General features: G+C 52.9%; 2 protein-coding genes across 6 annotated transcripts in view; both read left to right on the top strand.

The window, feature by feature from the left end:
• LOC311626184 (DLA class II histocompatibility antigen, DR-1 beta chain-like) overlaps positions 1-14,218 on the top strand; it is a 71,230-nt gene extending 57,012 nt beyond the window's left edge. Inside the window, exons 2-7 of one of the 4 annotated variants that reach the window (XM_084891231.1) lie at positions 2,168-2,493; positions 9,820-10,089; positions 12,330-12,426; positions 13,071-13,181; positions 13,608-13,631; positions 13,905-14,218. In XM_084891231.1, coding sequence (XP_084747357.1) covers positions 2,289-2,493; positions 9,820-10,089; positions 12,330-12,426; positions 13,071-13,181; positions 13,608-13,631; positions 13,905-13,932 — 735 coding nt within the window. In that variant the 5' untranslated portion in view covers positions 2,168-2,288 and the 3' untranslated portion in view covers positions 13,933-14,218. Of the gene's footprint in view, positions 1-2,167; positions 2,494-9,819; positions 10,090-12,144; positions 12,427-13,070; positions 13,182-13,607; positions 13,632-13,904 lie in introns of those variants that run through there. The other 3 variants (XM_084891227.1, XM_084891228.1, XM_084891229.1) reach the window with 3 other exon arrangements.
• Positions 1-14,516, top strand: part of LOC311626179 (DLA class II histocompatibility antigen, DR-1 beta chain-like) — a 137,259-nt gene that overhangs the window by 83,293 nt on the left and 39,450 nt on the right. Inside the window, exon 7 of one of the 2 annotated variants that reach the window (XM_084891219.1) lies at positions 14,100-14,218. The exons of the other annotated variant lie outside the window; for it this stretch is intronic. The gene's annotated coding sequence lies outside the window, so the exon portion shown is untranslated. Of the gene's footprint in view, positions 1-14,099; positions 14,219-14,516 lie in introns of those variants that run through there. 2 annotated transcript variants of the gene reach the window in all.

Below are 14,516 nucleotides of genomic sequence, written 5' to 3'. Positions count from 1 at the left end.
GGAGTTCAGGACCCTACCTAATTGCACAAACTGGGAGACTAAGGCCTGAGACCTCACCTTTTAGGCAAGGGTGCCAGCCTTACGGAGGGTGCCCACCAGGCTCTGGCCCATTGGACAGAGGCTAGGAGAAGCCTGCTCCTGCTGCTGGGCCAGCAAGGCTGAGCAGCTCCCGCCCGGGCATCAGCACAGGCCCCGGGCGCCCCACCTGGGGAGAGGTCACACTGGCCCCCACGGCCTCACATCTCCCTTCACACCGAGTCTGCAGGCTTCACATGAGAAGCTTGTTCCAAAGACATGGCTCATGGGAAAACTCCAGCCATGACAGTGAGTGACAAAACCCTGGAGCAAACACAGATACTATTTTAATTTAGAATGCAGTGATTGGAGAGGCAGAAGAAATTACATTAAAAACGCAGGGAATCTGGGTCAGAACCCTAGCCACTCTCATTGCTGTTTAATCTCCTGTTAAACTTACCTACTGGTGCCTTATGTCAGCTCATTCAATGAAGTAACCCAAAGCAGGTGGCCCGCTGACCCCCTCAATCCTTCCGCCCGGACGAGGGGATATGGCTGCTGGCATCGGGTCAACTGACAAGCTCACAGAAGAGATGGGAAGGTGGGCAACCAACTGACGTTCAGGAGCTGACAGGGGCTGCCCAGGACCTAGGAGCCGGGGCGCCATCAGAGCTGTGGAGGCAATGGACCCTAGGCTGCCTACGAACCCCTCACATGCAGAGGAGGCACCTGAGCACAGAGGCCAAAAGCCTCCCCAGTCACACAGGTCAAGATGCAGACCCGGGTTCCGACCCTGGACAACAGCTCGCTCAGTGTGACACCCCCAGGTCATCAGGTGCCAGGAAGGGACTTGTGCAGGTAGAGTGGTCCCCGGTGCCCACCTCTCCCAGGCTCTTGAGCTCAGTCTGGGAGACAGAGTCAGGAGTCCAGACTTTGTGGGCCTGAAGCAGTTTTCAAGCTTGGGACCCTCCCCGTCTCCTATTGGGACAACCCCACTCCCAGGAAGCTCCTGTCTGATGGAATAAAAGAAACAGAGACTCAAGCCTGCACTTAAGTCAATGGAGAACAAGCCCTGTCAGGAGAGAGTGGCCTGGAATTGGTGTTGGCTTCACCAAGGGAGGCTTCCTGGAGCAGGCTGAGCTGTCAGGGAAAGGAGCAGTTTATTTATTTGTTTCTTTGTTTGTGTTAATCCTCATCCAAGTATATGTTCCCATGTGAGAGTGGGAGAGAGAGGGAAAGACAGAAAGAAGCATGAAAAACACATCAATTGGCTACCTCCTGCATGCACCAGCCTGTTATGGAGTTCAAACATGCTATCCTCTGCTCATCAGAAAGGGACATGCACTGCCCCAGTCAGCAGCAGTATCACCTATCAAATGTCCAGGCCCCACTGCCTGGGCTCCATCCACAGACCCTGCACCAATCAGCAGCTACCAGCCTGTCAGTCATCAGTTACTAGAGGAACTGCTCCTGAGGTGTCCACAGATTCACACCTTTCCCAGTATGGAAACACCTGGAAGGTCACAGGGGCTCTAACTGCGAGAGGCTGAGTCACTTCCCCAAATCTGCACACTCAGTTGTGGTGCAACAGAGAACTAAGCCAGTCAGAGAAAGACAGTGTCACATGGTCTCCCTCATATGTGGAATCTGATGAACAAAAGAGATCCAGAGACATAGAAGCACAGAACAGACTATCAACCTCAGAGGGAAGGAAGAGGAGGGTGGGTGGGAAGAGATCAACCAAAGAACTTGTGTGCATAGATCGTATGTATTCCCCTGGACACAGACAATAGGGTGGTGAAGGCCGGGGGCCGGGGTGAGGGCAGGGGAGGCCTAGAAGAGGTCCATGGGGAATAAGGGGACATACTAGTATGTAATACTTTCAACAATAAAAACTTTTTAAAAAATAGGACAAAAGTGAAGGCCTCCTAACTTGCAGTCACCTCCCTCACCCTCAGCTCCCAGCACACTCACTCACCCATTTGCAAGCGGCTCTGTCTGCAGAGAGAGACCCATGGCCCCCAAAGGCTCCAAGTTGTGTGCTCATCACAGACCAGCGCAGAGCTGCCTCACAACAGGGCCCAGCACAGTGTTTCTGACACAACCAGACCAAACCTTTAAAGCCTAAATCAAAGCAATGCTTTTAATGCAGGAAATTCTAAGTTTCAGAAGAGCACCTTCCTACTGCATCTCTGATCAGCACCTGATGATGCTATTCACCTCTGATGCTGATTGGCTCTCAGTACTGATATGACCCAATACAGGAACAAAGAATGAGCTCTCTAGTTGGTGTTATTGGGGCTGTGGGTGGAGAAGGGTCACAGCCCTCCCTGAGTGAGACCTGCCTGCTCCCTGTCCTGTCCTCTCTGAGCTCCAGCATGGTGTGCCTATGGTTCCCCAGAGTCTCCTGGATGGCCGCTCTGATGGTGATGCTGATGGCACTGAGCCCTCCGCTGGCTCGGGCCAGGGACACACCAGGTAAGTGCTCCTTGGGGGTGAGCTGCTGTGGGTGAGGAAGAAAGGAAGTGAGCTCTGTCACCGTGACCAGGCCATGGCCCTTAGAAAGGGGTGGATTTTCCTCAGAGGCCACCTGCCTATCACATGGACCCTGATTCTTTCCACCACAAAAGGGGCTGGTGCTGGCCACTGTGAGATGTGCAATCTCAGGCGTTCTTCTCCCCTCGCCTCCAGTAAACCTCCCCGTTCTGTGTCCCATTCCATAAGGGCTATGAAAGAATTGAGAAGTAAAGATCTCAGACCAATTCCCACCCAGTGCTCCATTTATTGCATTGAGTTATTCCCAAAGAAAAGTTTCTCTGACATTTTATGGGAGCCAAAAGGAATTAGAGGATCTCCTTTTCAGTATCCTGTGTTTTGTACTCAACAGAATCTGTGATGTTGGTGCCTCTCCCTACAATGTGAGATGTCTCATTTCCTTTCTTCCTGAACCCTCTAAGAAAGAAAAAATTCAGAGCAATAATTTCTCTGAAAAACAAATAATACCGTGTTTCCCTGAAATTAAAACATCCTCTGAAAATAAGACCTGCTTACAGGTTTCCTTCTAAGTGAAATATAAGGCATCTTCCCGAAAATGAGGCCCCCCCCTAGGCTCTGTCTCAGAATGAATATTAATTTACCGTAAACTGGTCGCTAGGGCCCCCCCGACTGGCATCTTGCAACCAGTGACTTTACGTGGAGTCCTGACATCACTGCTGTGTGGAGGCGGAGCGGAGGTCGGATGAGCGGTGAGCATGGGGTGGGAGAGAGGAAGAGACTTTTTCAGATGGGTGTAGAAGAACAGGAGGATTAGAGCTGACAGGACGGGGTGAAGATGGTGAGTGCTGGTCTGCCTCTGGTGACACTACATGATGCTCGCAGCCACCCTCATGATGACTGAATATTCTCAGTCAGTGGCAGACCCTGCTCCAGCCCAGATCCAGGCCCCAGCAAGCCCAGTGACAGTCCCCAGGCAGGCCCCAGGGGGTAAATGTCTGATAAAGGAGTAGGGGGGATGTCTGGTGAAGGTGTTCAGTGTCACAGGGGTGGGGGGAGGAGGATCACTTAAAATGACACAGGAGGATCAGAGGGGGCAATCAAAATGACACAGGAGGATTAACAGGGGTTACTAAAATGGTAATTCCCTCTCTGATTCTCCTGTACCATTTTGATTCCCCCCTCTAATCCGCCCTGTGTCATTTTAAGTGATCCCCCTCCCCCCAACTTGATACCCCAATTCCTTTTTTTTACCCCTAGAAATTAGCACAAAAAGAAAAAGCTACTCCGTGGAGTACAAGAAAGAAATCGTGGAAGACTCTTGGGGCCAAAATCTTACTGCTTTCTGCAAAGAGAAGATGATGAGTATCCGATTGGTCTAAAAGTGGCAAGCAGAGTATGGTAACCTCATTGAACAAGTGGACAAGGGAAATGCTAAAAAGCGCAAGTGTGGATCAGGTCATTATTTTCTGAGCTGGAAGACCTGATCTGTGAATGGGTTGTTGACAAGAGAGCAAAGGCTTTGGTTGTGAATAGGGCTCAGATTCAAGAATTAGCCCTTGTAATGGCACCACAGTTTGACATTGCCCCGGAAGACTTCAAAGCATCACAACACTGGCTGGATAATTTCCTTCAGCGAAGTGAACTGGCTTTAAGAAGATCTACCTGTACAACATTGTTTAGGTTGGAAGATACTCAAGTTATTAAGTGAGCACTTGCATTCAAGTCCTTTATTGATGATGCTGACTTCTCTAAATACAATCTTTCCAACATGATTGCTATGGATGAAACTGCAGTGTTTATGGGCCAATCATCTCAAATAACAATTAAACAACGGGGTGCCTCCTTAGTGTACATTCCCTCCACTGCATAAGGAAGTGCACATGTTTCCTGTATTTTGGCAATTTGTCTGGGTGGCACTAAAATCCCACCTTTAATCATTTCTAAGGGCAAGAAGGAAAAGATTGAACGTGTTTTGGGTGTTTTTATTCTTGAAACTGAAAAAGCCTGTTAAAGGGAAGTGGGTCGATTTAATGCTGCCGCTTGTTATGTGAGGGAGCCAAAGAGGTCTGCTAGTCTGGGATGCAGCCAGCACTCACCACACTAAAGACATGAAGACATTTGTTCATGAAAGAAAAATAGATCAGATAATGATTCCTGCAGGAATGGCGGCCTATCTCCAGACTCTTGATATTGCAATAAACAAGCCATTCAAAGACAATTTGCACATGAAAATTAATGACTACATTGAAAATAGAATGGAGATAAATCAGTATGAAAACTTTGTGAAACCTAAACTGCAAGAAGTTGTGACTTGGGTGAAGAATTCATGGGAGAAAATCACTGACAGTTGCATTGCAAATGCACTGCGAGCAGGCTACCTTGAGCAGAAGTACTCATTTAAAGACAGTGCTATTGCTAAACATGAGAGATTTGGTCCACTGATTCTGAAAGAAATGGAGTCACAAGAAATTCAGGAATTGGATTATTATGATGATGTTCCAGAAGATGATGACATGATTGTCATTGAAAAAATGAGTAAGTTCTTGATACTGTAGGATTCAGGTTTGTGTTGACAACTACCGTACTACCATAGCATATACAGGTAATAAATTTCCTTTATTTTCATTTAACAATAAATGTGTACTGTATTTTTCTTCATGGAAAAATAAGACATCCCCTGAAAATAAGACCTAGACCAACTTTGGAAGCAAAAATTAATATAAGACATTGTCTTATTTTCGGGGAAATAAGGGTTATAGGCCATCAGTTCAAGTGGTTAGGAAGCTCTTCCTGAGGAAGTGACAGTCAGAGACATTTGAAACCTGGATGATGAGAGAAGCCACCCTGTGAAGATCTTGGGGACAAGTGTCCCAGGGAGAGGAACGGGGAAAGGCCAAGATGTGGGAGCATGTTTGCAGTGTTAAAGGGGCAGGAAGAAGGCTAGCGTGTCTACAGCACGGGAGCAAGTTGGGGAGTGACACTGACATGTGAAGAGGCTGGAGAAGATGGGAGACATCATATTGGACCGTGATGGTGGGTAAGAAGTTTGAATTTTATCTGAAGAGACATGTGAATTACTGAGGATTACAAGGAGAGTCCACGTATGTTTGATAAAAGCAATAATCCCAGCTTCCACGTGGGCGTTGGACTGCAGGGCCCACAAGAGGAGGCGGGGCCATGAGGAGCATGGAGGAGCGCCCAGGTGTGGTGCTTGGGCTTCAGTGAGTTTGTGTGGCAAAGGCAGCGGGAAAGGGGAAGAGAGCAGAACTGGGGGAGATATTTCCATGACGTGTTATGGCTGAAATGGGGGAGGAGTCACAATCCCTAGGATTTTTATCTTCAATAATTAGAATAAACTTGGTGGAGCTGTGTACTGGGATAGAAGGACTATGAAGAAGCAGTTTGAAGCAGTTGAGGAAGAAACGTTCTGTGTAAGCTGTGAATGATTTCTTGACATTTGTGTGGAGCTGCCAAGAGGTCAGTTGAACACAGAAGCCTGGAGGTCATGGCCGGCCGGGGCATGGGTGTTTGGGTTGGTGTCATTGACACGTGTGCTGTTTTCAACTCCAGGTTAGTAGAGGAGGAACAAGAGGGGTGTGTGTGTGTGTGTGTGTGTGTGTTTGAGAGAGAGAGAGAGAGAGAGAGAGAGAGAGAGAGAGAGAGAGAGAGAGAGAGAGAGAGAAGCAGACAAGAAGCTGCCAAGGGTTGAGACTAGAGGATCAAGGGCCTATGAGTCAGGAAACGGGATTGAGGAGGGGTGCAGTCATTGAGGAAAACCCAGAGAAGGTGATGCAGGGCAGTGAGGGGAGTAGATTTTTCCAGAAGGTGGGAGTGGCCAGGTGTGGGGAGAACTGTTAGGAGGCAGGGAAGTGAGGACATGCAGAGCAGTGAGCACTGGGTTTGATGGGCGTGTAGTGGAGTGCATGACACGGGATCTGATTTGACCGTTAGAAGAGAAAACGGGAGCTGAAGACCTGAGTGATGATTACAGTGACTCTGAGCTGTAACCTCAGGGGGACTGTGCGCTGGGCTCAGGGGCTCAGTGGACCTAAAGCATAAGGACAAAGGAGCCTGAAGGGAAGCTGGGGGATGCGAGAACCAGAGCTGCTCAGTCATCAGCAAGGAGCCACTGGGGTGACCTTGAAGGCAGAGGTGACTGGTTATGAAAGCCACCAGTTCCACAACCACTGTTCATCAGTGACCCAGAGCAGACAGTCACTGCCCGGTGAGGAGGGTGGAGTCTTGGACAAGACAAACCTGCTCCCTCCGGCATGGAGCACCATCACATGGGCAGTTATATGCACCGGGCCTCCCTGTGAGTGTGTGACTCTCATAACCCTCCCGTCTTCCCTGCAGCAATTACAGATGGACCATGGACTCTGATTCAGAGAGTTTAAGCCACTGACCCAGAGTCACAAGGTTAGTTGTAGAACCTAGTTACATAGTCTAGGCCTCAGAACCTAGAAAGTCCTCTCTTCTATGTTAGCATCGTCCTTTCATATTAGGGGTGTGTATATCCGTTATATACAGAGACCAATGCTTCTGTCCTTGTGTTCAAAATTACATTGAGTTATAAAGTTAAATAAAGACAATTGTCAAATGATGATGAAGACATTATTTGATGTAGAAAGTTGAGGAATAGAAAGATCTTAGGAGTAAGACATTTATTGAGGTCTTATATGATCAGCACTAGGAAGAGTCACTATGTAATTCCACACTTATAATATCCTGTGAGGACTACAGTATAATTAAATGTATTTTGGAGATAAAGAACAAGGCCCATGGTGTTACCATCTGACCCAGTGGAAGAGCTAATGCTCTAATGTAGATCCTCATTCCAGAGCTGGGCTTCTACCATCACTGTGAGCAGTGGCTTGGCTGGGTCTGACTGGCTGCTGAGATTGCTGATGCTCCCATGTGCCAGCGTGTGTCTCAGGCCTGGGGCAACAGGGGCATGGGCTGCTGGTTCCAATAGCAGGAGGAACTTACATCCATTTTGCGTTTACAACTTGAAAAGTTCCATATGGGCTCACACTGTGTGGTGAGCATGTGAGGAACACAGAGAAGTTTCAGTCCACTCCTCTGCCTCCGATTTTGCCAGCAAGTGGGCTTGTGTCGCCAAAGGAAATATAGGATGCTTGATTTAAGCTAAATTTCATGGAAACATCAATTACTTAACTGAAATCCAAATGTTACTGGGAATCCTGTATTTTTATTTGCTTTATCTGGATGCTTTTCAGTTGGGCCCCTGAGCATGGCCTGATAGTGCCAACCACACCGGCTTCAGAGAACAACTCACACATATTGTTTTTCAACCTTCTCACGTGTCAGGAAGGTGCTAGAGAATTTGTGAAAAGTTAGACAGACCCACTCTGACCGGAGTGTCCTCCCCTCTGCCATCATTTCTATGTGAAGGTCTCCATCTAAAGCTGGGACCTGCTCCTTTCTGTAACCTGTCTCTGAGGGTGTCATCTTAGCTGCTCCCCTCCTGAGGGACCTGCCTGTAGACATGAGAGTCCACATTGGCCAAGGCTGGTAACCTGATGCCTCCTGGTGTTACTGGGAGCAGGAGGCAGTTAGAACATGAATTTGTTGGAACTTTGAATGGGAATCAAGTGGCCTTGGCTGTAGTTGCTACTGCAGAGAAGCCGTGGGCCAGTGGCCGGGAAAGTAAGAAAGAAGATGATGTGGAGGATACATTACATGACTGGTGATTGGTTGCCAAGCCAAAGAAACAGGCAGATCTTGGTCCTAAACAAATTTATTTTCCTGGAAAAATCATCTGCACTGGGACCAAATTCCTAAAGAACATAAATTCCATATAGACCAAGCCTTTCCACAGATACAATATTGTCTAAATTTTTATTGTCATTCTCAGCTGCTACTCAATCAACAGTGGCTTTCACCCCAGATTTCTCAGAGGGTTCACCACCACTCCCCACTCCCTGGACATCCGCCACATTTAAAGCCGTGTTTGGGGTCACACGGGGGTTCTCTGACAGCTGGTGGGATGCCGTGTGCAGCCCACTGTGTACAGAGAGCACCCGCCCCACCCACACAGAATCATCTGGTCGAAGGTCAACAGTGCTGAGGTGGGAACACTGCAGAACACAGGCTGTTTCTGAAAATTCTGGACTCACCTTCATACACACGCACTTTCCAGATCAGCTCTTCACGGTTTTTTAAGAAAAAACTAGACAGTTACACAAATTCACCACTTCCTTATTGAATCCATTCAATCACTTGAAGTTTATAGCCTTCCTTCTATCAGCCTTATGTGATGTTAGTCCAAACGCCATGAGTTCTGTCACTGCCTGTCTGCTGACCGTCCACGTCTCTCCTTACGAGTCCCCATCGCGGTGAGCCCTGTTCTCAGGAAGGGCCTCCCGTTCCTGCAGGGACTCCCCCACCAGCGAGGGGGTCAGAGCTCCCGTCCATCCCCCGGCTCTCTCCACGGCTGTGCTCTGGGTCTCTGCGCCTCCTGCTGGCCATGCAGGAAAGAGAGGGAGCCTATTGGGATTGGGGTGTAGCCCCTGAGCTCGTCAGTACTCTCCGCTACAGGGAGCAGAAGGCCCCTCACTCACCCCCAGGCTCCCAGCACCCCGACTCCTCCAGGCTCTGTCCCCTCCCGCCCACTGTCTGGGCTCAGAGCCGGGTCTCTGGTTCCCAGGAGGCCATGGGTTCCCTCAGGCTTCGCAGGTGGCAGTGCCTTCCCCTGAAATGTGGCCCCCCCCCCCATCACACACACACACACACACACACACACACACACACCCTTCAGGCCACATCCTGTCACTCAGGCCACTGGCCCCCCCCTGAGGGAACTGGGATCCTGCTGTCCCTGCTCCAGACCCCCTTCCCTGACATCTCCCTCCTGTGTGACCCGCCTGGGGTTGGCTGTGCCTGCACTTTGGTAAATTCTTAGCTCAGGGCGGAGGGCGATGCCCGGCTTCCTGCCTGGATCCGGGGCAGCTGGGCCTGGCACGGGGTCCCCTGCCCAGGGGGTGACAGGAGGAGGCCGGTGTGGGATCAGGAAAGGCTGGGGCTGGGTAGGGGGCGTCTAGGAGGAGGCGGTGATGGCACAGTCCTCGCCCAGCCCGGAGCCCGGAGCCCCGCGGGAAGCCCAGTGGGTCCCCAGTGGCTGAGGTCCCAGGGGCTCCCTGCCTGTGGCCTCCCTCCAGCCCAGAGGAGGGGGCGGGTGCTGGCAGTGGGGTGCCGGGTCCTGTGTGCCCACCTCCTGGGCGCCCCGCACTGGGCGGCGGCGCCATCTTCTCTCACCCGCTTGTGGGGTCCTTCCTGTCCCCGCAGCACATTTCCTGGAGCAGGTGAAGTCCGAGTGTCATTTCTCCAACGGGACGGAGCGGGTGTGGTTCCTGAAGAGATACATCTACAACCAGGAGGAGTACGTGCGCTTTGACAGCAACGTGGGGGAGTACCGCGCGGTGACGGAGCTGGGGCGGCCTGATGCGGAGGACTGGAACAGCCAGAAGGAGAAACTGGAGCATAGGCGGGCCGAGGTGGACACGTACTGCAGACACAACTTCGGGGCGTTTGATGGATTCCTGGTGCAGCGGCAAAGTGAGCCGGGGCGGAGGGGGAGGGGGAAAGGTGGCGGGGGTGGGGGGCGGGGTCGCACCCAGGCCTGTGAGGAGCACCTGAGGGACCTGGGGGCGGCTGTGGGGACCCTGAGGTCCAGTCCTGTGTCGGGGTGTTTCCGGGGTGCCCATCCGTGTCCAGCTGCTGGAGGGTTTGGGGAGCAGAGGGGAGAGAGAGAGGCGGGAGGTGTGAGGGGGGAATAGGTCTGTCTTGGCCAAATCTCCCTCCCCCCCCTCCCCCTGAGCCCTGGAATAGGGGTGCTGGGTGCACAAGCCTCTCCCTGGGCGGAGGTCAGGCTGGGTGTGAGGGTGGGGCCTCCGGGACCCCTGGCCTTTCTGAGTGTCTGTTCCCCTTCGTGCACCTGTGTGGACACAGGGGTGATGGGACCAGGCTCCACACTGTAGTCCTATGACTTCACACACTGAGGTGACATCCACACGCGCTGACAGTACTGAAGTAATGACATGTTAACGTTTTAGAGTTGAGACAATTTACTTTGAATTCTATTTGTTAGGTCTTTCTCAATATTGCCAAATACACAGTTGAAAATTTGATTATTACTTTTAATTCATCCTTCTTTGATTTAGAAGGTTCTGGAACATTTTTCCCGTGCGTGTTGGCTGATGGCTGTTCCTGCTCTAGGAATGGCCTATTGTCCGTCAGCCCTGGGTCCGGGCCTTTTCTCAGAGATTTTCCGGGTTCTCTAGGCAGCCAGAGGGACACTTTGCTGACATGGATTCAGCATTTCTCCAGTTCCAACCTTGTGTTTTGTTACTTTCTATATTAGGAATTTAAACATCTTTAATGTAATGAATTGTATTGCAAAGTTGTTAGCAATGACTTTTAAAAATTTACATTTTTTATTGATTTCAGAGAGGAAGGAAAAGAGAGAGAGATATAGTAACATCAATGATGAGAGAGAATCATTGATTGATTGCCTCCTGCTCACCCTGCACTGGGGATCTAGCCTGCAACCTGTGTATGTGCCCTGACTGGAATTTGAACCATGACCTCCTGGTTCATAGGGTGACACCCCACCATTAAGCCACACAGGCCCAGGCTGCTAGCAATGATTTTCCATCAATCTTAAATCTACTCTTTTAGGGTAAAATAAAAATGTTTTTCCCTTGTTCCTCCTCCCCCTCCTCCAACTCCACCACCTTCCCTTCTTTCCCCTCATTGTATTTATTGAGCCTGGTCTCAGGCAGGAGGCACACATGTCAATGAGTCCCAGCCTGCCCTGAGCTCCAATGTCAGACTGAAAACAGACAATTATAAAACGACAGGAATCCCAATAACAGATCAGCTTCTGTGAGAAGGAGTGGGTGGCTCAGTGAGCTTCACTGTAAGTGGTATAATGGGGGCGCCCTGCTCCTCCCACTCCCTCAGGACTCAGCCCCGGAGCTGGGGAATCCCCCTCTTCCTGCTTCAGGGGACCATCTCTGTGTTCCAGGGGTGACTGTCTTTCCAGGACTCCACACCCTGAGTCCCATCCTCCCTAACCCAGGGCCCAGCTTCTCCCTCTGCTCTCCTCACATTCTCTCTCCACATGTAATAAACAGGGACAGAGTGAGGGCTGTGTTCCGGCTGCCGTTGTACATATGTTAACCCATTGGTCCTCATGTGTCCCTAAGCGGTGGGTTAGTATGATCACCCCCTTGTGGGTGAGGAGCTGAGCAGAGAGGATCTCCCAGGATCACCAGGAAGAGGCAGAGCCCGGATGTGCCCCAGGCAGCGCTGCTCCAGAACCACACTTTAACGCACACACCCTGTGCCTCGCACACACCTGTGAACACTTCCATTCAGCAATGAGGAGCTATTTCAAGTGAAAACTCCCCCAGATTTCCTCAGCGTCTCTACCATCCAGTGGCCCAGGCTGGAGGCAGAGACTCAAGACCCATGGCACTACCTCCTGCGGGGCCACAGGGCGGTTTGGGTGGCTTGCCCGGGCCTGGGGCTGGGACCAGAGACGAGGCCTAAGGGGAGCACCAGGGGCTGCCTGTCTGCTCCCGTCTCCCTCCGCCTCCTCTGTCCCAGCTGCACCCACAGTGACCGTGTCCCCTGCAAAGACCCAGCGCCTGCAGCACCACCACCTCCTGGTCTGCTCTGTGAACGGCTTCTACCCGGGCCACATTGAGGTCCGCTGGCTGCGGGACGGCCGGGAAGAGCAGGCCGGGGTGGTGTCCACGGGCCTGATCCGGAACGGGGACTGGACCTTCCAGATGCTGGTGATGCTGGAAACAGTGCCCCGGAGCGGGGAGGTCTACACCTGCCAAGTGGAGCACCCCAGCAGCACCAGCCCCATCAGCGTGGAGTGGAGTGAGATGCCTTCTGATCTCCCCTACTCCCCCCCCCCCCCAGGGGGCTTTGCTTGTCCCTGAGGCCAGGGTCCTCTCCCCACAACCCGTTTTCCTTTGCTGGGGTCTCTCCCTCAGCACAGGCCTCAGGGCAGCCCCGCGATCGCTCTGTGTACACCCATAGCTCTGGGAGGCCATTCCTGCCCTGCTTTCCATTCCCACCCTCTCCCGTCATGGGGCCCCTTGGCCCTGGCACCGGCCCCTGTGGGCTGGGCGGGTGTTTCTGCCTGCACTGAGCTGCCCACTGTGATCAGGAGGAGGCGCGTCCTCCACAGCATGGGGACCCTCCTGCCCAGGAGAGCCCTGTCTGCTCTGTGTCTGCGGCTCTGTCACCCGGGCCAAGTCCCGAGGGTCACCACCCCCGGGCTCCGCAGCCCTCAGAGGCCGAAGCAGAGGCCTTGGGTCGGGAGTGAGGGCACCTGAGGCCAGTGCTGGGCCTTTACCTGCTCAGTGTGACCTCAGTCTCTTTCCTGGGAATGCCGATTCTTCTGCTTCCTCTAGGGCAGCCGCACCACCCCACCTACTTACCCCCAGCCCTCCACCCCAGGATCTCCAGTAGAGAATGTGCTTTGGGCTAAAGCCACTGAAACCAGCCTCTCCTCCCAGGGGCCCAGTCCGGATCCGCACGGAGCAAGGTGCTGAGTGGGGCCGGGGGCTTCGTGCTGGGGCTGCTCTTCCTCGGGGCGGGGCTGCTCATCTCCTTCAGGGCCCGGAAAGGTAAGGAGCCGCTGGCACGAGGCCCCAGACGGTAGGGGAAGGGGCTTTGCTGGGTGAGCTCTGGGGTGGCAGCGCCCTAGAGGCCTCTCTCTCCCTGTGGGTCTCCCGTGTCCTGGAAACGCAGACTCACTAGCCCCCGGTTCTCAGGGTGGAGACATGAGGAACCAGGGCTGTGGGCTAGAGACGGTTCACACGCACGGGCTTTGGGTGCAGATCCTGGGGCACATGGAGGAGCAGGCCCTGCGGTCACTGAGGACTCTGGATGTGAGGGCTTCGGGCCCCTGCTCTGGGCTCTGCTCTGGGCTCTGCTCTGGTGTCAGGGGGTGGGGGTGCTGCTAGAGAAGCTCAGGTGGCCTGGGCGGGGACCCTGTGATTGGGTCACACTTACCTTCCTATGTTTAAGCAGCATCTTCCTTCTCTTCCCAGGACACTCTGGACTTCAGCCCACAGGTAAGACTCTTTAATCCTCTCTCAGGGACCCATTGGCTTTCCCTAGAACAGAAGGTGCAGGGGAGGAGCCAGGGGACAGAGAAGGGGAGCCTGGGGTGGCTCTGGCCCCGCCCAGAAGGCAGAGCCTCCTCCTGCTGGTGAGAGGCAGCTCTAGAGCAGCTCTGCCTCCTGTGGCCTCAGAGCTTCTTCTCACTTGGGAGCCACAGCAGGAGGCCTGGGAGGGCAGCGCCCCTGCTGGCTGGGCCTGGGAACTGCACTGTCCTCTGTCTGCAGGGCTCCTGAGCTGAGGTGGCCATGGTGACAGGGACAGGAAAGACCCTTCTGTCAGCCCCTTCTCAGCCTGAAGAGGTTTCCTGCTGGGCTCTTACTGCACAAGGAGAGCCGCCTGGGCTCAGGCTGGTCCTGGCTCCTGACCCTGCAGCTGCTCCTCCCTGCTGGTTCCTCCCCGCCCTGGGCCTGGAGGCCCAGTGTTGGCTGCAGAGCCTCAGCTCCATCCTCCCCATCCCTTTGTGTTCAACCCTCGCTGTCTGCTGTGCACCTTAGCTCACCTTTGCCCACATTTCTTAATAAAATGTTCCTCAATTAAATACCGAGTGAAATCATCTGCTCACAGGACTTCAAGAAAGAAAGTAGGAGGAAAGAGTTGCCCAGGACCTAGGAGATGGGCGCCATCAGAGCTGTGGAGGCAATGGGCCCTAGGCCGCCTACGAACCCCTCACATGCAGAGGAGGCACCTGAGCACAGAGGCCAAAAGCCTCCCCAGTCACACAGGTCAAGATGGAGACCCGGGTTCCGATCCTGGACACACAGCTCCCTCAGTGGGACTCCCCCAGGTCATCAGGAGCCAGGAAGTGGCTGGTGCAGGGCGGGTGGTCCCCGGCGCTC

This window comes from Pipistrellus hanaki (assembly GCF_964339955.1).
Source record: "Pipistrellus hanaki genome assembly, chromosome: 7".
NCBI lineage: Eukaryota > Metazoa > Chordata > Mammalia > Chiroptera > Vespertilionidae > Pipistrellus > Pipistrellus hanaki.
This window is presented reverse-complemented; position numbering and strand designations above follow the sequence as displayed.